General features: G+C 43.4%; 1 protein-coding gene and 1 non-coding gene across 3 annotated transcripts; one reads left to right on the forward strand and one right to left on the reverse strand.

Moving 5' to 3' along the window:
• The first annotated feature begins 5 nt into the window (after positions 1-5).
• Positions 6-21454, forward strand: GLOD4 (glyoxalase domain containing 4). Of its 2 annotated transcripts, none has more exons than XM_036340922.1 (9): positions 6-167; positions 5821-5870; positions 6405-6525; positions 8565-8709; positions 12491-12627; positions 13486-13572; positions 14144-14257; positions 14348-14434; positions 21079-21454. In XM_036340922.1, exons 1-9 carry the CDS (start codon positions 78-80, stop codon positions 21130-21132), a joined length of 885 nt encoding a protein of 294 aa, XP_036196815.1. In that variant the 5' UTR covers positions 6-77; the 3' UTR covers positions 21133-21454. The 2 variants fall into 2 exon arrangements, with proteins under 2 accessions (XP_036196815.1, XP_036196814.1); XM_036340921.1 differs by having other exon boundaries at positions 24-167; positions 5821-5943.
• On the reverse strand, positions 17038-17144 carry LOC118672507. Its single transcript, XR_004973076.1, has one exon. It is a non-coding gene; the product is annotated as a U6 spliceosomal RNA (small nuclear RNA).
• Positions 21455-26535: the final 5081 nt, after the last annotated feature.

Raw genomic sequence — 26535 nt, forward strand, 5'->3', positions numbered from 1 at the left:
CCGCGTCGTCTGGGGGCGGAGCGGCTCTGCGGGCGGAGCGGCACAGTGTGCGGGATGGTTGTGTAGCGCTGCTGGTCATGGAGACGCGCCGAGCTCTGCACTTCGTCTTCAAAGTGGGAAACCGCTTCCAGACGGCGCGTTTCTTTCGTGATGTCCTGGGCATGAAGGTGCAGACGCGGGCGAGAGGGGCTGGTGCGCGGGGGTGGTGAGGGGCGCGGGGGGCCGCGGGCGGCTGAGCCTCACCTGTCCGAGAGGAGGGACTCGGTGTCCGACCTTAGCCCCGGCCTTCCCCTTAGCCCCGTCGGGTCTCCAGCCTCAGGCTGGGGTGTTCTCCTTTGGACTCTTGGGGTCTGGGTGGATGCGCCCACTCTCCTTTCAACAGCCCCGATGTAAGTGTGAAGTCAAACCCCGTCTCCTCTCCAACACCCCGCACCTCTCTGCGGCCCTGGGCGGTTATGCTCCTGCGAGTCACTGGGTGACACGCAGGTGGAAGCTGCTGGGGAGCTCCTGATAAGCAAGGACCCGAGAGGTACAAGGTGCAGTTTAATGTAGAGCGTGCAGAGGACGCGGGGTGCAGGTTCTAGTATATTGTCCAGTTTCTCAGGACTGTGTTGAGGTTTGGGAGCAGATGAAAATGACTCTGTATATCTGTCCTCAGTTAAAGCTGGCCTGGGCTGGGGTGAGGATGGGAATGTGTGCATAACTAACAGTAAGGGAAGTAGAAGTTCGATGTGGTAGGAAACTAAAAACTGGCCTTTATTGTGTAAGTGTCAGCGAGAAGGAGACTGAACTCCATCCTGGAGTGGTCAAGAGATAATTCACAGGGACTTTGCATTTGAGTTGAAGTCTAAAGATAGGATTACCACAGACCCCACGGGGTAGTACCCTACTAAAGAGCCAGTACAGATACAAGGAATGTTCGGGAAGCACCACTAGTTTTACATGCCTTTATTTATTTATTTATTTATTTATTTATTTATTTTATTGACTTTAGAGAGGAAGGGAGAGGGAGAGAGAAACATCAATGATGAGAGAGAATCATTGATTGGCTGCCTCCAGCACACCCCCCGCTGGGGACCGAGCCGCAACCCAGGCATGTGTCGTTGGCTGAAAGCGAACCCGGGACCCTTCAGTCAGCAGGCTGATGCTCTATCCATTGAGCCAAACCAGCTAGGGCTAGTTTTACATGCCTTTAGACACAATTACTTATTTGAAGTTGAGGAGATAGGATATCAGTACAAATAGGTTGGTACTCCTTCCGATTGTATCTTGAATTCTGTGCTAAGTATTTAGACTTTATGCCCCAGGACATTTATGCCTGAGGACATTTTTTCTATTGCTTTTTTAGAGAGAGTGGAAGGGAGGGGGAGAAAGAGAGAGAAACACTGATGTGAGAGAGACACATCGATTGGTTGCATCCCGCATGTGCCCCGACTGAGGTGGGGATCGAACCTGTAACCCAAGTATGTGCCCTTGATGCAGAATCGAACCCTCGACCCTTTGGTGTGCAGGGTGACACTCTAACCAGTGAGCAATGCCGGCCAGGTCTAGAGACCTAATTTATGGCGCTGTCGATGTAAGAAATGTCCAAATTTGTAGAGAATTTTTATTATAAGAGTTTATTTGAGAGAGGGAGAAGATGGCAGTATAGGTAATCACTTATACTTGCTGCCTCTCACAACCACACCAAAATTACAACTAAATGGCAGAACAACTACCACCCAGAACCGCGGGAAAGCTGGCTGAGTGGAAATTCTACAACTAGAAAGGTGAAGAAAGCGCGTTGAGACTGGTAAGAGGTGTGGAGGCGCGGAAAATGCTGACACCTGGATGTGCTGTTCTTTAAACCCGGAGGGAGATTCAAGCTCCCGCTTGCCCTGAATTCCAGTTACAGGCGAGAATCTAGGAAACCCAGACACATACGGGAAAAAACTGGACTGTCTGGCATTGGGACAGGAATGTGAGGGCGGCTTACTCTTAGAGGTGCTCGAAGTAATCATTGTTCCTGCACGGGTGCGCGGGTCAGAGAACCAGAGACTTCTCCGGTTCAGGGAAGCAAGCCATTGCTGTTTGCTCTGAACTGGTGATTCCCAGAGACCTTGCCCCACCCATTTTAAACCCCACCCAAGCTGTTCGCATTGGCTTTTGCATATGAATTGCCCGTCCTTTCGCCTAAAACAAACTGCAGCTGGGTCAGAGAGCCCCAGAGATTCCAAAGGAAGGCCCAATACCTGGTAGCAGCAGCAGCCTTGCATCACAGCTGGGCACTTCCAAACTCCATATAAAGAGGAGGAATCTGCAGATGTCTCTGTAGCTCCTACTGGGTGGCCCCAGACAGTGGCTGACCTTGCACCTCCTTGGAGATGATAACGGATTACAACTCTTCACATCCATAAGAGACACACTCAAGGGGCAGACTCAGTGAGCACCAAAGCCCTACTGAAGCAAGTTCTGCCCCATAATGGTGTCTCCTGTGCAACAGATCTTCCAGTGTAGACACAGCTGGTCACCAAAGCCAGTTGGCCTGGAGGTCAGTTCCTCCCAGTGATACCAACGGCAATCAAGAGTTAACTACAACAAGACTGTGCAAACATCCCATAAAGGGGTGCACTAAGAGTGTCCACCTCAGGTGACTGGGGAGGCTGAGCCACTGGGCCCTATAGGACACCTACCACACAAGGCCACTCTATCAACTCAAGGAGACTTAGCAGCTACCCAGTACATAGAAACAAACATAGGGAAGCAGCCAAAATGCAGAGACAAAGAAACAAGTTACAAATGAAAGAAATGGAGGAAAGCAAAATACTGGATATAGAGTTCAAAACCACAGTTATAAGGTTACTAAAGAATCTTCTAGAAACCTCTGAGAAATTTAGTGAGACCCTCAAGGATATGAAAAAGGACCAATCAGAAATTAAGCATACACTGACTGAAATAAAGAATAATATACAGAGATCTAACAGCAGACGAGAGGATCCCAAGACTCAAGTCAAAGATTTGAAATACGAAGAAGCAAAAACAAAACAAAAACAAAAACAAAAAATAAACCCAACTGGAAAAGAAAAAAGAATCCCAAAATAAGAAGATAGTGTAAGGAGCCTCTGGGACAACTTTAAGTGTACCAACATCCAAGTTATGGGGGTGCCAGAAGAAGAGAGAGAGCAAGATATTAAAAACCTATTTGAAGAAATAACGGCAGAAAACTTCCCCTCTGGTGAAAGTAATAGACTTACAAATCCAGGAAGCGCAGAGAACCCCAAACAAGGTGAATCTAAAGAGGACTACACCAAGACACATCATAATTAAAATGCCAAGGGCAAAAGACAAAGAGAGAATCTTAAAAGCAGCAAGAGAAAAACAGTTACCTACAAGGGAATACCCATATGACTGTCAGCTGATTTCTCTACAGAAACTGTGCAGGCCAGAAGGGAGGGGCAAGAAATATACAAAGTGATGAATAGCAAGAACCTGCAACCAAGATTACTCTACCCAGCAAAGCTATCATTCAGAATTGAAGGTCAGATAAAGAGCTTCACAGACAAGAAAAAGCTAAAGGAGTTCATCACCACCAAACCAGTATTATATGAAATGCTAAAGGGTATTCTCTAAGAAGGGGAAGAAAAAGGTAAAGATAAAAATTATAAACATCAAAGTGACAACAAATACATATCTATCAACAAATGAATCTAAAAATCAAGTGAATAAAAAATCTGAAGAATAGAATAAACTGGTGAATATAATAGAATCAGGGGCATAGAAAGGGAGTGGAGCCCTAACCAGTTTGGCTCAATGGATAGAGCGTCAGCCTGTGGACTCAAGGGTCCCAGGTTCGATTCCGGTCAAGGGCATGTACCTTGGTTGCGGGCACATCCCCAGTAGGGAGTGTGCAGGAGGCAGCTGATCGATGTTTCTAATTCTCTATCCCTCTCCCACCTCTCTGTAAAAAAATCAATAACATATATTTTAAAGAAAAAAAAAGGGAGTGGACTGACAATTCTCAGGGGGAAAGGGGAGTAGGGGGTACAGGAAGAGATTGGACAAAAATCTTACACCTATGGACAAGGACAATGGGGAGGCGGGGTAACGGCATGGGGTGGAGTGGGAACCCGGTGAAGGGGAGCTATGGGGGGGAAAAAGAGGAACAACTGTAATAATCTGAACAATAAAGATTTATTTTTAAAAAAAGTTTATTTGAGCCCAGCCAGCATGGCTCAGTGGTTGAGTGTCAACCTATGAGCCAGGAGATCACCAGAAGTTTCCTGGTCAGGGCACATGCCAGGTTACAGGTTCGGTCCCCAAAGGTGGGCGTGCAGGAGGGAGCCTGTCAATTAGTTCCTCATCATTATTTTCTCTCCCTCACTCTTCCTCTCTTTAAAATCAATAAAAACATTTTTTTTTTAAAAAAAAGAGTTTATTTGAGCCAAACTGACACAGTGCTGGGAAGGAGGATCTCAAATGCTCCAGAAAGTGCCAGTTTTTTTGTTTTTTTTATTTTTATTTTATTTTTTTTTAAATATATTTTATTGATTTTTTACAGAGAGGAAGGGAGAGGGATAGAGAGTTAGCAACATCAATGAGAGAGAAACATCGATCAGAAACATCCTGCACACCCCCTATTGGGGATGTGCCCACAACCAAGGTACATGCCCTTGACTGGAATCGAACCTGGGACCCTTGAGTCTGCAGGCCGACGCTCTATCCACTGAGCCAAACAGGTTAGGGCAGAGAGTGACAGTTTTGCAGTTTCTCTTATACATTTGGAATTAATTGAAGATGGGAGAAAGCAAGGTGCAAGCATGTCGAACGAGGCATGTGCTCTCCAGGGTGGTCATGTTTCTGAAGGGTATGAAAGAATAAAGAGGCATTTCGAAAGTGTGTTAATCTAGATGCACAGAAAAATGGACAGGGCTTGCTTAAGGCAAAGATAAACATTTTACTAAAAATGTTATGTGCCTGGGACAGGACTACCCACCATAGCCTGCCCAGGTAGAAATTTGTGATCAGATCACCTTGACTGGATTTGTCAGATTTTTTCTAGAGTCCCCCCTCCCCCCTTTTTTTTTGTCCACAGTGGTATTAAGGAAGGAGATCAATAAGTAGTCTGTAAGTGACGTGGTGGGAACTTGAACTGGAGCAATAGCAGTGAGAATCAAAAAGGAAAATAGACACTAACACCTACTGTGTACTAGGTTCTGTGCTTTAATAAATTACCCACTTTCACAAAATATTTGAAGACCCCAGTCTTAAGCAACAGTCTTATGGTTACACAACTGCTAAGTGATGGTCAGAATTCCAAACCAGACTTTCCTAATGTCGAAGGCCACTGAAAAAACACACAGGCCGAAACCGGTTTGGCTCAGTGGATAGAGCGTCGGCTTGCGGACTGAGGGGTCCCGGGTTCGATTCCAGTCAAGGGCATGTACCTGGGTTGCGGGCACATCCCCAGTGGGAGATGTGCAGGAGGCAGCTGATCGATGTTTCTCTCTCATCGATGTTTCTAACTCTCTATCTCTCTCCCTTCCTCTCTGTAAAAAATCAATAAAATATTTAAAAAAAAAAACAAAAACCAAAAACACAGCTATATAGCACTGCTTGCCAATCTAAATAGATTTCACAGCTTTGTTTGGTTACCTGGCTCTGGTTCTTCCTCACCTCTACTACTTCTAGCCTGAGAAAGATATAAAGCTTATCATCTTCTAATTGTTTTACAAGTAAAGCTTACAAATGAAAATGTCTGTGTTTTGATTATTTTAGTTTTGTGCTTAATGTGCTGTATGTAATACTAGTAAAACTGACAGTTTTTTCTAATTCCCTTACCAGGTTCTGCGGCATGAGGAATTTGAAGAAGGCTGTAAAGCTACCTGTAATGGGTATGACACCTTTTTTCTTAAAATTTCCTCTAGGCTCTGAATACCCATGGAGAACAGAAAGCAGTTTCTCAAAGTGAGTATAAGGCAGAGGAGAAATTGAGGCAGTAAATTGGGTAACTTCAAGAACACAAATAAATATTTATGTGCTGTGGGTGGAACAATGTCTTATCAAGCATCTCTTAAGCTTAGTAGCCAGGGCAAGTGAAAATTCCAAGTTTTGGTGGCTTATTGATGGAAATCCAAAAAAATAAATTAAGGTCAGCCTTTATAAGATTCTGTCCCCTCCTTTAAAGAGAAGGTAAATGAACCTCTTCCTCAAGTAAGTGCTAAACGGATGGTCTTCAGAACCTTTGGTGATGGGGCCCATGAGCACTGTTCTCAGTTGCTCTTCGCACCAGCTGAGGTCATCTCATCCTCATGGGTACTTAGAGGACCAGAAGGGACGTGCCCCCCTCTGTCCCAATAGTTCTTTGAGGGAGGCCTGAGGCAGGTTTTGTCTAAGGTCACTGGGTTCATTTGCTTCTATTTTTCTAGGCCTTATGATGGGAAATGGAGTAAAACAATGGTGGGATTTGGACCTGAGGATGATCATTTTGTTGCAGAACTGACTTACAATTATGGCATCAAAGACTACAAGCTTGGCAATGACTTTAAGGTAAATATCATTTTGTTCTAGACTTTTGGCTATACCTTTTTTGTTGTTAATCCTCACCTGAGAATATTTTTTCCATTGCTTTTTCAGAGAGAGTGAAAGGGAGGGAGGGAGGGACACAGAGAGAGAAACATCCATTGGTTGCCTCCTGCATGCACCAACCCAGGGTGGGGAGCGAACCCACAACCCAGGTACATGCTCTTGACTGGGAATCAAACCCAAGACCCTTTGGTGTGCAGGCTGACGCTCTAACCATTGAGCCATGCCAGTGGTTGAGATCACTTACGCAGCTTAGGTTATGATGACTGCTGAATTAATGGCCTGTGGGTGTAGTTTAGTGATTAGTTTTATGATTTCTATTTAAAACAAAACCACTTGGATAACCCTGGCTTCAGGATGAAATGTGTTCTCCCTGCATTTTGGAATCAAACTCAAGACTTAGAGACAGCTTTGAAGGAGAAAAAACACCTCTAGAGGAATGAGTGAACCTCAAGAGGTAAAGGGCCAGAGTCATTGGTCTGGTCAGGTCCTGATCACCATTCAGAGAAATATTTTCTCTGTAGTGGACTATTAATACTGGTCTGGGCTATTACAGCCAATCCCAGTCAGGGAAAAATCTGAAAAGGTTTTGAGGATAAAGAGAATACATTCATTCACTTATTATAGTAATCCACCATTTATTGAGCAGTTACTATGTGCTAAATAGAATGCCACTGGGACCAAAACATAGCAAAATAGGAGTAACTAATTTTCATTCAGAATCTACTGAGCAAATCAACCTCATGCTAGATGTTATTTTGGTCATTTGATCTCATTAATGCTGTTAACTCATTAAAATAACAATGCTATCTAGAAGGAAGTTTTTATGAAAATCCAATGTCTATGAAAGTGCTTTATTAATAAAAGGACTGTTCAGATTCAGCATATTAATACATTTGTTTTTCTATTTTTCACTCTTCATGTCTCTCTAACTTATTCATTAACAGATATTTATTGTGCCTTATACCTTGTTAGGTCCTAAGGATGCAATAGAGGGTAAAGCATAGTCCCTGGCCCAAGGAGCTTCCTGCCTGGTGGGGGAAACAAGTAAAGAGACAAGAATACAGTGTGATAAGTGCTAAATTGGGATATGAACTGGGGGATGTGGGAACACATAGGAGTAATTCCCAGCCTATTCCTGGAGAGTGAGAGTTTAGGAAAAGCTTTGCAGAGGTGACCTCTGAGCCAGGTGAGTGGAGTTGGGATGGGAGGGTGAGATGAGTGTTCTCAGCATGTGCTCACCAGAGGGGAGAGAGACGGTGTCACTCAGAACTATGAGTAGCACAGTCTGACTGCAGCTTAGTGCGTGAAGAAGGGAGTGGGTAGAGTTGAGGTTGAAGAAGTAAGCTGGCCCGGCTGGTGTGGCTCAGTGGTTGAGTGTCCACCTATGAACCAGGAGATCATGGTCAATTCCTAGTCAAGGCGTATGCCCTGGTTGTTGGCTCCCTCCCCAGTGTGGGGTGTGCAGGAGGCAGCCAATCAGTGATTCTCTTTCATCATTGATGTTTCTATCTCTCCCTCTTCCTTCCTCTCTGAAATTAATAAAAATACATATTTTTAAAAATGATGTTGTAGGCCTGGGGTGTGACTACCCACCATGACTTGCCCAGTTAGAAATTTATGATCAGATAACCCAGTGAGGTTACTTTCAGTCACTGGACTTGTACATACCCTCTTTTTTATCCACAATAAGAAGGTGATGGGTTTTGTCTCATTATAAAAGGTCTCTTGCCGAAACCGGTTTGGCTCAGTGGATAGAGCGTCGGCCTGCGGACTGAAAGGTCCCAGGTTCGATTCCGGTCAAGGGCATGTACCTGGGTTGCAGGCACATCCCCAGTGGGAGATGTGCAGGAGGCAGCTTGTTGATGTTTCTCTCTCATCGATGTTTCTAACTCTCTATCTCTCTCCCTTCCTTTCTGTAAAAAAATCAATAAAATATATTTTTTTTAAAAAAAAAGATCTCTTGTGATTCGACACTTGGATGATGATGTTGTTTGTCATAGGGTATCACAGTCGCTTCTAGCCAGGCTGTGAGCAATGCCAGGGAGCTGAAGTGGCCACTCACTGAACTTGCAGAAGGTGTTTTTGAAACTGAGGCCCCAGGAGGATATAAGTTCTATCTGCAGAATCAAAGTCCACCTCAGTCAGGTAATTTATAAAGGCCTCTGTCTAAAGGCATCTTTGATGGAAGGAGGAGGGAGCTGGATTTCTTTCTCCTGTGAAGCCTTTCTATATTAACATGACATGTCTTTCTCAAGCCAGTGTTGTTATTTGTTCTCTGAAAAGTTATATTCTTACATGAGATCTTTATAGGGGATCTGGACTGGTTCTACTGGTAATGTAGCTATTTAAGATACTTTCAGCTGCAAAAAACAAAACCCAATTCAAACTAGCTTTTTTTTTTTTTTAAATATGTTTTATTGACTTTTTTTTCAGAGAGGAAGGGAGAGGAATAGAGAGTTAGAAACATCGCTCAGCTGCCTCTTGCGCACCCCGTACTGGGTATGTGCCCGCAACCAAGGTACATGCCTTTGACCGGAATCGAACCTGGGACCCTTCAGTCCGCAGGCTGACGCTCTATCCACTGAGCCAAACCGGATAGGCTCAAACTAGCTTTAACAATAAGAAATTTATTTTAGCTCACAAAGCCAGCATTCTATAGGTAGGGAAGATTTCAGCATTCATTGATTCAGCAGCTCAGAAATGGTAATGAGCCCTAACCGGTTTGGCTCAGTGGGTAGAGAGTCAGCCTGCAGACTGAAGGGTACCAGGTTCGATTCTGGTCAGGGGCATATACCTTGGTTGTAGGCACATCCCCAGTAACGATTGTGCAGGAGGCAGCTAATCGGTTTTTCTCTCTCATCGATGTTTCTAACTCTCTATCCCTCTCCCTTCCTCTCTGTAAAAAAAAAAAAAAAATCAATAAAATTAAAAACAGGCAATGAGAACCCAAATTTTCTCTCTCTTCATTCTCTTGGCCTCAGAGCCAGCTCCCCTCCTTGTGGTAGGGTGGCTGCCAGTAGCAGTTACAGCTACAGGCTCCTACGTTCTCTCCTGGTAGGAGAGGAAGAGACTGACTTCTACTGTTCTCTTTTAAGAGCAGACCAAACTTTTCTAGAATCTTTCAGCAAACTTCCTTGTCAGATTTTTAAAAATATATTTTTATTGATTTCAGCGAGGAAGGGAGAGGGAGAGAGAGATAGAAACATCTATGATGAGAATCATTGATCGGCTATCGCCTGCATACCCCACACCAGGGATTGAGCCCGAAACCTGGGCATGAATGACCAGGAATCAAACCGTGACCTCCTGGTTCATAGGTCGACCCAACCACTTAGCCACTCTGGCTGGCTTCCTTATCAGATTTCATTCACATGCCCACTTGTGAACCAATCACTGGTAGGAGAAACAGGATTATCCTTAGACCAGTTAGTCATATTCTCTAGCTAAGGTCAGTTTTGCAAACTATAGTGCTGGTACTCAGTGAGTGAGGGAGGAGTGGAAGTGAGGAGCCGCCCCCACACTGACCTCCACAGGGAGCAGCAGGAAAGAAACTGTATGAAGTGCTTCATTTATTCATTTATGACCCAGACATCATCCTCATATGTGTATTTCATTCCTACAAAGTCTGCCACCTGCTCTTTAAAAAATACTGGTGAATAGCAAGGGCAATTCTGCCTGTCATTTCACTCAGGGAATACATGCCCTAAGTGGACCTGAGATGGGGGACATTCCTCTTTCCTCCATTGGTCTGCCTCAAGTCCCAGAACCTCCTCACACTGAGTCTGATTGTTTGTTGAATGCTACTTGCTTTTCATCTGGAGCTCAGCAGAAGAAAGTGATGGGTTCCATTGTGGGAGGTGGGACATACTGAGATGATATTTCTGTACTTCACTAGTGATTTATGGGATTTTTATGATGATTTTTGTTGATAGGTGATTGTTGCTTTACATACTAACTTTAAAACTCAACTTGTGTCACTTATTTCTCTGTACATTTCCCTCCTAATCTTGATGTTTCAATATGTAAGATAATGGCAAGCCCCACAATCCTAAGATGTGTTTGTCCTTGAGAATGATAGAGCCTTCAGGGCATTAATTTCTGATGGGTAAAATAGTAAATGTCAGTCTAGCTGTGTCCACCCTTCCTTTGAATCACTTACTTATCTGTAGTTTCACCCACTAAGTTCCCATTCCTGCCCCTGCATCCCTTCGGAGTCAGCTGGAATCTGTTGATTTCTCAATGGATGGGAAAACTAAAACAGTCTGCCAGGCAGAGAGACCTGTGAGAAACACCTTGCCTTGGGTCATGGCATTTCAATTCTAGCAAACCAGGGCAAGGCAGTGAAACGGAAGGACAATGTATTGAATTTATCATAGGCAGATGTAGACTTGGAACAGCTCTGGAGAAAGTCACTTTATAATATAAAAGTTTCCAGTAATGGTGTTTTAATATAACTTTTGCTCTTTTTGCAAAACAAAATAGATTTTAACATTTTAGAGTATAGCTTGCCAGTCTGTTATTTAAAAATAAATAAATGAAAAAGAAACTAAAAATAAATAAATATATGCATAACCCATAGACCCGGAAAACAGTGTGGTGATGGCTAGAGGGGAAGGGGTGTGGGGGCTGCATGGAGGTGGGGAATGGAGATATCTGTGCTAGTGTCAACAACAACAAAAAAGTTAAAAAATATATCATTAAATATGTATATCTTTATTCATATTTCATTATAAGGATTCCATTGTATTGCATCATGGGAAGATAAACAGTTCTCTATTGTTGGATATTTATGTTGTCCCTAGCGTTTCCTTGTTATGAGGAACACTATGATGGATGCCTGTGTGATGAAAGCCCTTCATACATACACAGTTCTTTATGTTTTTAATTTTTATTGATTTTAGAGAAGAAGGGACAGGGAGAGAGACAGAAACCTCAATTATGAAAGAGAATCATTGATCAGCTGCCTCCTGCATGCCCCCCCCCACCCCCCCCGCCACTGGGGAACGAGCCTGAAACTCAGGCATGTGTCCTGACCGGGAATCAAACCATGACCTGGGTCATAGGTCAGCACTCAATGTCTGAACCACACTAGCTCGGCCACAATTACTTCTTTAATTGCTGAAATGGGGTTGTTCTCTTAAAAGCCCTGTATATTTTTTAGGCTTTGGATATATTCTGTCAAATTGTTCCCCAGAAATGAACTAGTTTACACTCCCCCAGTATTATATGATTGTGATTTCCCGCCTGCACTATCACAGTCTGTGCTGCGAACTTTTAAAATTATTTGCCAATTAGATAACAGTGTTTTATTTGAATTCTCATTTCTTTATTTGTGAGGTTGTATATTTTTTCATATGTTCATTGACCATGCTAGTTCTGTGCCTTATTCCTATTTTTCTAGGATATTCATCTTTTTCCTATTAATGTTTAAAGATTACTTAACTAATAAGGACTTTTTGTCTTATATTTTAGAAAAAAAAATGTTTCCTACTTGTTTACTCTTTCATTTTGATTATACTTTTTCTTTTTTTGCTTTTGTTGTCTAGGAATTTTCCATTTCATGTAATTAACCTAGCAATTTTTCCTTCATGGTTTTTGTATCTTGTGTCAGGTTTTAAAGAAAAGTCTTTCTTCCAAAATTGTATAAATAATCACCTGATATTATTTATTATAGTATTTTTATGGTTTCATTCGTTAAACTTAATTCTTTAACCCATCAGGAATGCATTCTTTCATTTAGTTTAAAGGTGTAACTTTTTCCCACTAAGTGAGAAGCCAGTCTTTGAATAATGTGCCCTTTCAGGCTGATTTAAAATCCCTTTTTTATAATAAACTAAATTCTTATATATTCTTGAGCCCCCTTTGGTCTTTCTGTTCTACTCCATTACACTGACCTATCCATTCCTACTGTTTTATTACCCTACAGATCCTGTATTAAAAGTAACTCTAGCAGTGTCTGATCTTCAGAAGTCCTTGAACTACTGGTCTAATCTACTGGGAATGAAAATTTATGAAAAAAATGAAGAGAAGCAAAGGGCTTTGCTTGGCTATGCTGATAACCAGGTGAGTGATCTTGGAGAGAAATAATCTGTTACTTTGAGTTTGGCTTATAAATGAGGTTAACGTGAAGGTTATTCCCTTAATTTCTTCATAATGATTTAATATTTATATAGAAATAGAAAAAGAAAAGAAAAAAATTGCTGATAACATCACCACCTAGATATTTGGGGATATATTTTTTCGAAGTGGAATTGCTGAATCTGAAGAGATATAGACAAGATTTAATGCTGTAATGATAGGTATTCTTATCTTTTTCTTTTAAAAAGTAACCCAGCATTTGAGCATGATTTAGTCCTTGCACTTCGACCCAGTAGGTCTATTCCTTTATTTACAATAAAAGAAAATAGACTCTCAGGCAACCTCTCAGTTGAAAATTTGCTAGATTCTCTCCTTGCTTTTTCATATTACTGGGAATTTATTTTACGTACTCATCGGACATGTTCACAAAGAACTGTGTACAAGGTTATCTGTTGCAGCATTGTTTATAATAGCAAAATATAAGAAATAATATAATTGTCCTATGGATTAGCAGAATAGTTCAATAATTTATGGTTCATCCATAGGCTGAATTACTATGCAGCTATCAAAAAAGACTGAGGTGATTCCTTATGTGCTGATATGTTAACATTAATGGGAGAAAAACAAGGAACAGAATTAATGTGTAAATTATGCTACCATTTGTGTAAAAAAAAAAGATGCTGTGTGTCTAGAAATATACACAGGAAACTGCTGACTGGTTGCCTCTGGAGTGAGAGTAGGAGTGAGACTTCATTTTTACTTTATTCCTTTAGTACTGTGAATTTTTTTTTTGCCACACAACCTGTTCTGAAAAATAAACCAAACCTACTTTCTTCTTTTCAGTGTAAGCTGGAGCTACAGGGCATCAAGGGTGCAGTTGATCATGCAGCAGCTTTTGGAAGAATTGCCTTTTCTTGTCCCCAAAAAGAGGTAATGTTTGGTACCAGATCTTTTATTTAAGTTCTGTGATAATTAGTTCAACTGCTGAGAATCTTGGGCCTCCCATTCTTTAGGTTCATTCTGATCGTGGCTTCAACAGTTGCCTCAAGCAGTTGAGATAACAAAAATCAGTGGCTCCCGGGTTCTTTCTGGTTGATCTGATATTCCTCTAGGGCAGCGGTGCTCAACCTGTGGGCCGCGACCCCTTTGGGAGTCGAACAATCCTTTCACAGGGGTCGCCTAAGACCATCGGAAAACACATATATAATTACATACTGTTTTTGTGATGAATCACTATGCTTTCATTATGTTCAATTTGTAACAATGAAAATACATCCTGCATATCAGATATTTACATTATGATTCATAACAGTAGCAAAATTACAGTTATTAAGTAGCAACGAAAATAATTTTATGGTTGGGGGTCACACAACATGAGGAACTATATTAAAGGGTTGTGGCATTAGGAAGGTTGAGAACCACTGCTCTAGGGTCAACAAGGACCATGGCCTAACAGTGGTGCAGTATCCCTAGCCCACTTTTTCTTTGTGTTTTCCTCAAGCTGCCTGACTTAGAAGACTTGATGAAAAGGGAGAAGCAGAAGATTCTGACTCCCCTGGTCAGTCTGGATACCCCCGGGAAAGCAACAGTGCAAGTGGTCATTCTGGCTGATCCTGTAAGTATTACTCAGGAAGGGGACGGGCTGCACCAGGGCTTTCTTCCGAGGTGTCTGTTTGACAAATTTCTTTTTTCTTTTTTGGTATAGGATGGACATGAAATTTGCTTTGTGGGGGATGAAGCATTTCGAGAACTTTCTAAGATGGATCCAACAGGAAACCAATTGTTGGATGACGTGAGTGTCATTTCTAATTTATAGGATAATAGCCCAAGGGAGGTGGCATTAAGTGTGTGGGGAAAGGCCAAAGCCACAGGGACCATTCTTACTATCAGAACCATATTCTTTTGCTTTGGGATGACTTTTGATCCAGGAACTGTCTTCATTGCCACCATGTGACTCTTATCTGGGTGCAGCTTTTGTGCCTTCCCACTACCTCAGGCTGCCTTCGGGAACCACTGCTGCTGTATACGGGATTATCCTGCTCAGGGAATGGAAATGCCTGGACACCATCCCCTCTCACCTTCTTAGCTCTTTTGGTCATCTCTTCTCCTTCTATAGATTGTCTCTTCCTTTTTAGTGAATTGTTCCCAAGCTCCAGTACCTTCCATCTCTGGAAAATACTTCATTTACCCTATATAACCTCTCCTGGTTTTCCTTTTTTTCTTTCTTTTTTTTTTTTTCCTGGTTTTCTTTTAATCTGCCTGTACGCTACTTCTACTTCTCACCTCCCATTCACACTTCAGTCTGTACTACACTGACTCCTGTCACTCAGTGAAATGTGCGTTTTGATCTCATCAGTGACTTCCGTCCTGCCTAATTCAGCTCCTGTTCTGTCCTCTTCAAACAGTTCTTTAGCAGCATCCAAGCAGTTGTTCATTGTTATACCCCAGCATCTAACATCCTTGGGATGTAGTACGCGCTCAGTAAATACCCTATTCATGATTAAAGGAAGGAATCAATCTTTCCTGGTTCTGTCACTTAATAACTATATGGCTGACCTCAAGCAATTAGAAATTAGGAAGTCAGAGAAATGATGATGGCTGACCTCACGCAATTTACTTAAAGTCTCTAAACTTAAGTTTTCTTATCTAAAAATTTGAGAAAATAAGATTACCCACCTCAAAGAATTGTTTTGTGGGTTATAGAGCCTGCTATATTACTGACGTAATAACAGACACTCAGTTAATGTTAATTAAAGTAGAAAATATGTAGAAAATGTACCACTTAAAATTTTACCGTAAAGGAAAATGGATTCTCAGGCAACCTGTCTGTTGGCAAATTTGCTAGCCTCTCTCCTTGCTCTTTCATATCACTGGCCAGCTTCCTCCTCTTTTGAGCTCTCTTCTCCTTTGGTGTTAGAGATCCTGCCATCTTCGCATCTCTCTGACAGCTTCTCCTCAGGCACAGGCACCTCTCTCTCTATCTGATCCTAAAATGATTTTACCCATGATCCCACTTTGCTATCTTTATTCTCATTCTACATTCTCTCTCTCCTCTGAGTAGAAGTTACCTACTACTACTTCTGCTCTGAGCTTCAGCCATCATCATTTCTCTGACTTCCTAACTTCTAGTTCCTACTCCTCTGAGCTCCAAACAAGTATTTCTTGTTGTTATTACTGAGGTAAAATATACATAGAATTTAAATGTACAGAAATTTACTGTTCAACTTAATGAGTTTTGACAGTTATATATACTCGTGCAACCACTACTAAAGTATAGAGTACTTCCATCACTGCAGGAAGTTCTTTTATGCCCAGTTCCAGTTAATTCCCACCCTCACCTCCCAGAGGTTCTGTCTGTCCTTGGACTTCATATAAATGGAGTAATTCAGTAAAAGTATTCTTTTGTGCTTTTTTCACTCAACATTTTTTTTTTTTTTAAACTTGGTGGTTTTTTTTGTTTGTTTGTTTTTTTTAATATATTTTATTGATTTTTCACAGAGAGGAAGGGAGAGAGACAGAGAGTCAGAAACATCGATGAGAGAGAAACATCGATCAGCCGCCTCCTGCACATCCCCCACTGGGGATATGCCCGCAACCCAGGCACACGCCCCCGACCGGAATCGAACCTGGGACCCCTCAGTCCGCAGGCCGACGCTCCATCCACTGAGCCAAACCGGTTTTGGCCACTCAACATTTTTGAGATTCCTCCCATGTAATTGCATGGAGTTTATTCTTTTTTTAAATTGCTGAGTGATATTCAGTTTTATGAATATAACAATTTGTTTATCCATTCTTCAAATGACAAATATTTGAGCTGTTTCAAATTTTCATCTTTTATGAGGAAGGCTGCTGTGAACATTCTCATGTAAATCTTCTTGTAGACATAGGCTTCATTTCCCTTGGATAAATACCTAGGAATGGAATTGCTTTTACTTTATAAGAAACTGCCAAACGGTCATCCAGAATGATTGAACCTCTTTATACTCTTTTAACCATGTCACATACCGCACCAACATTAGTTTTTTTTGTGGTAGCTATATGAGTACATGTAAAATGGTTTATCATTGTAATTTTAATTTACATGCCCCTGATGACTACTGATGTTGAGCAGCTTGTCATATGCTTATTGGCCATTTGCTTGTATTCTTTTGTGAGTTATATGTCCTTTTATCCATTTCTCTCCATAGGAGATTTATTTTTAATACTTCATGATTTAAAATTCCAAATATACACAATAGAGTACAACAATCTCTATGTGACTGACACCCATCAGCTCTGTACCATAATTTTTCATCATTCTTTCCCACCCCACCTTTTATTTTTGCTGAAGAAATTGAAGGCAAATCTCAAACACCATGACAGTTCATGCCTGAATACTTAAGTATTTTACACATTAAAAAAATGAAATCCCTCACGAATTTGCATGGCATTCTTGCACAGGGACCATGCTAATCTTCTCTGTATCGGTCCAGTTTTGGTACATATGCTGCTGAAGCAAGCACAGTATTTTACACATTTTAAAGACAATATAAAAGAAGTAAAGGAGCAACTAAGATGGCGGCATAGGTAAACACCGGGAAATTATCGCCTCACACAACAATTGAACATTACCGCAAAGGACTGAGCAAACATCATCCAGAACAACAGGAAGGCTGGCTGAGTGTAAATTCCACAACTAGAAGGAAAGAAAAGCACGCTGAGAGCCAGAGGCGCTGCGGAGGTGAAGTGCAGAGGTACGGCGCCTCGCGCGCGCGAGGAAAGGGGGTAGCACCTGAGGACGCGGCTGACTTTTTGAGTCACAAACTCCCGACTGCTCTGAACTCCGGTTCCGGGAAGTCTCTGGGGACCCAGGACTCATACGGGGAGAGGCTGGTCTATCCGGCAGCGAGCGAACTTGAGGGCGGCTTTCCCTCAGAGGTGCTTACAGCCGTTACCGGAACACTGAGACGCGCGACTCCGGGCGGAGAATCGGCCATGGCTGCTTTCTCCGCCCTCTGACTCCCTGAGACCCCGCCCCACCCAGGCTGCGGCAGAGGCTTTTGCATGTGAATGTACCTAACTGCAGCCGAACCAGGCAGACCTGGAACTTCCAAGAGAAGGCCCAAGGCCCCGCAGCGGCTTGCATTGCTTCACAGCTGAGCCTCTTCGTGGCTCCTGCTGTGTGGCCTCAGGCAGAGGCTGAATTAGCACCTCCTTAGATCCAGGAGCCACTGTACCCAGTGGTCAGAGGGGGTCCATCCAGACTGCAACTCCTCAGATCCATAAGGGACGCACTCAGGGAGCAGACTCAGTGAGCACCAAAGCCCCACTGAAGCAAGTCTTGCCCCAGAAGGGTGTCTTCAGCACAGAAGTTCTCCCACTTTAGACACAGCTGATTCTCACAGCCAATTGGCCTGGAGGTCAATTCCTCCCAGTGATTCTACAACAACCAAGGCACCAAGAGTGCACCAAGAGTGTCCACCCCAGGTAACTGGGGAGGCTGAGCTACTGGGCCCTATAGGACACCTGGCGCACAGGGCCACTCTATCAACACAGGGAAGCTGCCAAAATGCGGAGACAAAGAAACAGGTCACAAATGGCAGAAATGGAGGAAAGCAAACGATTGGATATAGAGTTTAAGGCCACGGTTATAAGGTTTTTCAAGAATTTTATGGAAACCGCCGATAAATTTAATGAATCCCTCAATAAGTATAGGGAGACCATGGAGGACATGAAAAAGGACCAACTAGAAATTAAGCATACACTGACTGAAATAAAGAATAATTTACAGAGATCCAGCAGCAGACAAGAGGATCCCAAGAATCAAGTCAAAGATTTGAAATACAAAGAAACAAAAAATACCCAACCGAAAAAGAAAAAAGAAAAGAGATTCCAAAAATATGAAGATAGTGTAAGGAACCTCTGGGACAACTTCAAGCGTACCAACATCAGAATTATAGGGGTACCAGAAGGAGAGAGAGGGCAAGATATTGAAAACCTTTTTGAAGAAATAATGACAGAAAACTTCCCCTACCTGGTGAAAGAAATGGACTTACAAGTCCAGGAAGCGCAGAGAACCCCAAACAAAAGGAATCCAAGGAGGACCACACCAAGACACATCATAATTAAAATGCCAAGAGCAAAAGATAAAGAGAGAATCTTAAAAGCAGCAAGAGAAAGACAGTCAGTTACCTACAAGGGAGTACCCATACGACTGTCAGCTGATTTCTCAACAGAAACCATGCAGGCCAGAAGAGACTGGCAAGAAATATTCAAAGTGATGAATAGCAAGAACCTGCAACCAAGATTACTTTATCCAGCAAAGCTATCATTCAGAATAGAAGGTCAGATAAAGAGCTTCACGGATAAGAAAAAGCTAAAGGAGTTCATCACCACCAAACCAGCATTATATGAAATGCTGAAAGGTATTCTTTAAGAAGAGGAAGAAGAAAAAGGAACTCTTACCACTTGCCACAGCAGGGATGGAACTTGAGAGCAGATAAATACCACAGGATCTCACTCATTTGTGGAATATAATGAACAACATAAGCTGATGAACAAGGACTGATCCAGAGACGGAGAGGCATTGATTGGACTGTCGGGACTTGGAGGGAAGGTAGGGGAGGGTGGGGGTAAGGGGGAAAGATCAACCAAAGGACTTATATGCAAGCATATAGGCCTAATCAATGGACATGGACAACGGGGGGGTGAGGGCATGAGCGGGGGTGGGGGGGGTGGGGGGTAGAGGGTAACGTGGGGACAAGGACACATATGTAATATCTTAATCAATAAAAAAAATAAAAAATAAATAAAAATAAAAAATAAAACACATGCCAGAAAACAAAAAAACAAACAAACAAAAAAAAAGAAGTAAACATTCAGGAATTTTCTTATACAGTGGGGCCTTGACTTACGAGTGTCCCGACTAATGAGTGTTTTGAGATACCAGCTGTCTCTCGGCCGATTTTTTGCATTGAGTTGATAGAGTAATTGAGTTAACGAGCTCCTTAATGAGCTCCTTAACGAGCTCGATCTCGGAAAGAAATCAAACTCGTAAGTCAAGGCCCCACTGTATACCATATTGACATCATCACATTTAAAAAATCAACAATGTATCCTTTATGCTACCTAAAACCCAGTTCTTATTAAAATTTCCCTGATCCTCTAAAAATAGTTTTATACAGTTGGTTTGTCCTATGTATTTTTAAGTTTAGCTTTAGTGTAATCAGACTGTATAAATACAGAACAATTAATATGATCCATTGAATTTCATGACAAACTACTTGAAAGACACATCTCTGATCTATTTCATGTTAGCCATTTTGTCTATTCTCTAGTCTCTAAATATGTCTTTGTTCACACTATTTTATTTTCCTAGAATGTCCCTTCTCTATTTGAATATTTGCTTATTTTTTAAGCAATCCATTTAAAAAATGTTTTATCTTTTTCTTGTTGATTTGTTGGAAGCCTAGTTTGTAAACCTTTTTTTATTTTTAGTGCTTTTTTTTTGTCCAGACTGAATTTATAGCCATCGAAACCTCTTCACCATGGATATTTCAAACTCAGTATATCTATAACTTAATTTATCTCACTTCAAATCCATTCTTATTTTAATAATGTAAAAATAAAAGTTACAATTTATTAAGTATCTCACATGTTCTTGACACATGACATATTCTTAAGTGCTTTATATATACTCTCTAATCTTACCACAATCTGCAAGGTTGATAGTTCTCTCTCAGATGAAGAAACTGAGGTTCAAAAATACTGTCACCCAGTATTATACATTCAGTGTCAGGACAAGGGCTTGAACAGAGATCTTTAAGGCTTTACAACCAGTTCTTTTCCCTCCTCTATTTCTACTCTGCTCCCTAAGTGACCAGTCGCTTTGACACCCACTGACCACCAGGGGGCAGACGCTCAATGCAGGAGCTTCCCCCAGGTGGTCATTGTGCTCCCACAGCCAACCTCCTGCCCCCCCCCCCATCTGCCCGATGGGGGGAGGGCCTGCCAACCTCTCTTGGCCCCTCCCCGCTGCTGGCCAACCTCCCACGGCCCCTTCCCCTGCTGGCTGGCTCCTCTTCCCCTGCCTTCCCCTCCATAGGCCTTAATCGCCCACCAGGCCAAGGGACACCACCCATGCACGAATTTGTGACCCGGGCTTCTAGTTAGCTAATAAGTCACAACGAGTGTAATATTGGTACATGACCCTTTCGTTACGGCCTGGTGTGCTGGACCCTTGCTGTCTAGTCAATGAGCCATACTTCCTGGCTGCAGGACCTTTACAAAGTGAAAATCCACAAGCAATTGCTCAGTATTCATCAGCATCCTCTGTCAAATTAAACAACACTTTTCGATTGTTAATTTCTTGATTATGGACAATGCAATGAGGTACAAAGTGAACTATATGTTTTGTTTTATGGACTTAGAAAATATATTCTAATTCTGTTTCTATAGGCAATGGCAGCAGATAAAAGTGATGAATGGTTTGCTAAACGAAGTAAACGTTAATAGAAGATGTCATGTGGAACAAGCATTTATGATTCCTGTCTATCACCTGCGAGGTTTGATGTGCCCATTCATAATAAATGCTCTCACAACTTGATTGTTCCCTGTATAGGCGAGGAAGCTGGGTGGTGAAGATTTGTGTATTTTAATCTTTGAAAGCTCTGATATGTTTTTATGTTTTAGGTATAAATCCTTTTATTGTCAGTCTGGGGCAACTATATGGAACATTACCCTTGGTTGGGGATGAATGGAAGGAATTTTAATAAGCATGTGGATTTTATGAAAACGCTTATTTGCAAAATAAATTTTGTTCCTTAAACCAAAAGATTTAGTTAACACCCCCGCATTCCTTGCTTTAAAATTTTGAGTAGCCAGAGAAAACAGACAGAAGGATCTAATGCAGTGGTTCTCAACCTTCCTAATGCCGCAACCCTTTAATATAGTTCTTCATGTTGTGATGACCCCCAATTTCATTGTTACCAATTGAACATAATTAAAGCATAGTGATTAATCACAAAAACAATATGTAATTATTTATGTGTTTTCCAATGGTCTTAGGCGACCCCTGTGAAACGGTCATTTGACCCCCACAAGGGGTTGCGACCCACAGGTTGAGAACCGCTGGTCTAATGTATTGTGTAGCTATACACCTGGCTCTGTGCTAGTTTCCTTATATAATTTTTAAGAATCTTCACAAAAAGAGAACACATTAAATTTCTTTTTTTTATAATGATATTTATTTTTATTTATTTCTTAAATACTAGGGGCCCGGTGCATGAAATTCGTGCACTGGGTGTGGGGGGCCGGGGAGAGTGACCCTCAGCCCAGCCTGCCCCCTCTCACATACTGGAGCCCTCAGGCATTGACCCCCATCACCCTCCGATCGCCTGATCGGCCCCTTGCCCAGGCCTGACGCCTCCGCCAGAGGTGTCAGGCTTGGACAGGGGACCCCCATCTCCCCCCGATCACTGGCTCTGGCCCCCGCCCAGGCCTGAGGCCTCTGGCCCAGGAATCATGCCTGGGCAGGGGACCCCCATCTCCCTCTGATCGCTTGCTCCACCCCCAGCCCAAGCCTGACGCCTCTGACCCAGGCTTCAGGCCTGGGCAAGGGGACCATCATATCCCCCCAATCCCCGGCTCCGCCCCCCACCCAGGCCTGATGCCTCGGCCAGAGGGTTGACCCTCATCACCCTCCGATCACCAGTCACCGGATCGGCCCCTTGACCAGGCCTGAGGCCTCCGGCAGAGGTGTCAGGCCTGGGCAGGGGACCCCCAGCTCCCCGCGGTTGCAGGCTCCGCCCCTGCCCAGGCCTAACGCCTCTGGCCTAGGCGTCCGGCCCGGCAGCGGGGACCTGCAGTGGCAGCGGGGGGCGCCTCGATCGTGGGCTTCGCTTTAGACCCAGGCAAGGGACCCCTAGCTCCTGGGACTGCCAGCTTCGACCGTGCCCAACTCCCATCGCTGGCTCCACCCCTACTTCCTGCTATCACTGGCCAGGGCGGCAAAGGCGCCTGATTCTCCGATCATGGCTGGGGGGCAGGGCAAAGGCGGCCCCAGGGCTGCCTTTGCCCTGTCCCCCAGCTCTTAGCTCCCCCCTGGGTTTCTGATCACTGTCAGTGGCAGGGGGCTTCTTCCTGCTTTCCCTTTCGCCTCCCTGCATTGTGCCTACGTATGCAAATCAGCCGCCATCTTGTTGGCAGTTAACTGCCAATCTTAGTTGGCAGTTAATTTGCATATAGCCCTGATTAGCCAATGAAAACAGTATCGCCGTATGCCAATTACCATTTTTCTCTTTTATTAGTGTAGATATTTCTTTATTGATTTCAGAAAGAAAGGGAGGAGAGAGAGATAGAAACATCAATGATGAGAGAGAATCATTGATCGGCTGCCTCCTGCACACCCCCCACTGGGGATCGAGCCCGCAACCCAGGCATGTGCCCTTGGCCGGAATCGAACCTGGGACCCTTCAGTCCGCAGGCTGACGCTCTATCCATTGAGCCAAGCCCGCCAGGGCCACATTAAATTTCTTTAAAATGGATTAGACGATTTCTTTAGCTTGAAAAAAATTTTTTTAAATGTTTTTGTGTAATTTTCTGTTTGGTTCTGTAGAACAAATACATTTTAATTACTGGAAACATTAATTATATTGGGCACATTTATTATTAAATGTTTTTTGAAGATATACTTCTAAAATCAAGCTATTATACCAACCTGTAAGATTCATTATTTAAAGTGGTGAGCAGCTCTAGCTGGTTTGACTCAGTGGATAGAGCATCGGCCTGCGGTCTGAGAGATCCTGGGTTCAATTCTGGTCAAGGGTACATGCCTCGGTTGTGGGCTCCATCCCCAGTGGAGGCAGCCAATCAATGATTCTCTCTCATCATTGATGTTTCTATCTCTCTTTCACTCTCCCTTCCTCTCTGAAAGAAATAAAAATATTTTAAAAATAAATATAATAAAAAAAATAAAAATAAATAAAGTGGTGAGCAGCCCGAGCCGGTTTGGTTCAGTGGATAGAGCGTTGGCCTGCGGACTGAAGGGTCCCGGGTTCGATTCTGTTCAAGGGCATATGTCCAGGTTGCAGGCTGGTTGCTGCATGATCCCCAGTGGGGAGCATGCAGGAGGCAGCCAATTAGTTATTCTCTCTCATCATTGATGTCTCTCTCTCTCTCTCTCTCTTTCTCTCTCTCTCTCTCTCTCTCTCCCTCTCCTTCTTCCTCTCTGAAGTCAATAAAGTGGTGGGCATGCCCAGCTGGAGTGACTCAATGGTTAACCGTCAACCTATGAACCAGGAGGCCAAGGTTCAATTCCCAGTCAGGACAACATCCCCCAGTAGGGGATGTGCAGGAGGCAGCCGATCAACGATTCTCTCTAATCATTGATCTTACCTTCACCGAGAGAAAAAAATCCCTTTCTGGCTTCACAGAACTTTGCACTCAAATTCTCTGTTTTAGGGAGCAGTCGTGAGTTTCAAAGCAAACCAAGTTAGATATGTTCCCCCTCTAGACAGTTGGTTCACTGTTTTTGCTTATACATGGGGAAATTATTGTATGAATTTTGAATAATCAAATAAGCCTCTGTGTTTTTTAGACTATGATTTGTTAATTCTCAGATTTTTTCCATTAGATAATTAATTTTTTAAAGTAAATCTCGATGTGTATCTCTAGTAATACTGTTCTTGTGAAACTCTACTTTCCCCAGTGTATTAGGCTACTTCTAAATTTCTTATGGTAAAATAAGTGGTTTATGTAAGTACTGAATGACTAACCAATACTAGATCCCTCTTATGATATCAGGGCTGATATCATAAAGCTAAAATATCCCAAGTAGATAAACAGCATTAATTTACATCATGCATAGTTGTACACTTACTAGTAAGAGGAAAAAATTTTGAAATCAATTATATATATACTAGAGGCCTGTTGCACGAAGAGATTTGTGCAATAGGCCTTCTTTCCTTTGGCTGCCGGCACTGGTTTTCCTCCAGCACCTGGGACCCAAGCCTTCACTCCAGCTGCAGCAGAGAAGCCAAGTCTCTTCAGTCTTCAGTCTTCACTCTGTGCCTGCATATGCAAATTAACTGCCATCTTTGCTGGTTTAATTTGCATACTCATCCTGATTGGCTGGTGGGCATAGCGGAGTGACACCAGTTTGCATGTTTCTCTTTTATTAGTGTGGAGGCCCAGTGCACAAAATTTGTGCGGGGGGGGGGGGGGGGGCGGTCCCCTCAGCCAGCCTGCACCCTCTCTAATCCGGGACATCCCTCTCACAATCCTGGACCGCTCGCTCCTAATTGCTCACCTGCCTTCCTGGTCACCCCTTATTGCCCCCCTGCTGCTGGCCTGGTTGCCTCCAACTGCCCCCCCTGTCCCCCCCCCCCCCCCCCCCGCCAGCCTGGTCACCCCTCATGGACCCCCGGCCGACCTGGTCATCCCACGCAGCCTGCTGTTCAGTTGTTTGGTCGTCCCTCACTAACCCAACCCCCCTGCCAACCTGGTCGTAGGCAGCCATCTTGTGAAGGGCAATTTGCATATTACCTCTTTACTGATTTCAGAGAGGAAAGGAGAGGGAGAGAGAGAAGCATCAGTGATTAGAGAGGATTATCAATTGGCTGCCTCCTGCAGGCCCCACACTGGGGATCAAGCCCACAACTGGGCATATGCCCTGACCGGGAATCGAACCATGATCTCCTGGTTCACAGGACAATGCTCAACCACTGAGCCACACCGGCTGGGCATGGGTATACTTCATTCTTAAGTAATGTACTTAGTCTGTAGCAACTTCCTGCAAATATGTCAACAGAAGATCTCAAAGATATCTGGTGAGGTTTGGTTTCCTCTGAGGCCTTTATGGTTGTTGCTTCTGTTGTTTACTAGCCCTTCATGAACTGGAGCTAACCTAATGTCATGAAGTATGAAAATAGTGTCTGTGTTTTTCTTTATGACCCTAGTTTCTAAGAGCCAAACATAGCTCCAAAGGGCCGAGCCTCACCCTCAGCGCTGAAGCTAATCCTAAAGGGTTGACCCTTGTTCCTAAAAGCCAAGCCTGGCCCCAAAGAGTCCAGCCTCATCTGGAAAAACCAAGCCTAGCTCCAAAGAGCCCAGCCTAGTCCTGAAGCGCTGAGTGTAGCCCCCAAAAGCTGAGCTAACCCCAAAGAGCCAAGCCTAGCCTCAAAGGGCGAAGCTTAGCCAGAAGGAGTCCGACCTAGTTCCAAATGGCCTAGCCTAGTGCCAAAGGGTGGAGCCCAGTCCAGGTCAGAGTCTCTTGCCCCTAAGAGCCTAGCTTAGCCCCAAGGAATGGAGCAGGGCCAAAAGAGCTAAAGCCAGTCCCCAATGGATAACCCTAGCCCCCAAAACATTTTTTTTAATTAAGGGAAAACATTGGGAAATTCCATACCACAACAGACCTTTTGCTTTAAAATGTCTCTAATATCGTTTAGCCTCCATATCCCAGTGCAATGTTGTGCATTGATGCCGCCATGATATCAATACTAAGGAGTGGAAGCTGAGCTCAGGCACTCTGGCTCTTGCATGGGTCAGAGGATTTGTTTTGCTCCTGAAACAAATCCCATATACATACATGTACATGTTGTCCCACAAACATCCCCAAGTAGAAACCAGGATTAGCTACACAGTAGTCCCAAGAAAATTTTGGTCGCTAGGCCTTGATGAGTGTTTCAGAGCGGGGATTTTGAAACCATCTGCTCCAGTGTTTCTCCACTGCTGTGTTGTGATGCAACAGTTACTTGCTACAAGTCTGTCTTCCCTCAACACATGAACTTCATCAGGCCTGTGTTCCAGTAGGGGCTTTTGGTAGTAGGACTTGACAGCTTTTTGGAAGATAACACCTCTTCCCCTCCAAAATGCTGGGTTAATAGTGAATGGACAGCCCCTGATGAGATAAGGCGC

Source organism: Myotis myotis, unplaced genomic scaffold (genome assembly GCF_014108235.1).
Source record: "Myotis myotis isolate mMyoMyo1 unplaced genomic scaffold, mMyoMyo1.p scaffold_m19_p_17, whole genome shotgun sequence".
NCBI lineage: Eukaryota > Metazoa > Chordata > Mammalia > Chiroptera > Vespertilionidae > Myotis > Myotis myotis.

Excerpts from the sequence above, each read along its gene's own strand:
- GLOD4 (XM_036340922.1), top strand. The coding sequence starts at position 78 with ATGGAGACGCGCCGAGCTCTGCACTTCGTCTTCAAAGTGGGAAACCGC. Across the intron at positions 6,526-8,564 it reads AGCTTGGCAATGACTTTAAG|GGTATCACAGTCGCTTCTAG; the intron begins GTAAATATCATT and ends TGTTTGTCATAG. Across the intron at positions 12,628-13,485 it reads TTGGCTATGCTGATAACCAG|TGTAAGCTGGAGCTACAGGG; the intron begins GTGAGTGATCTT and ends TCTTCTTTTCAG.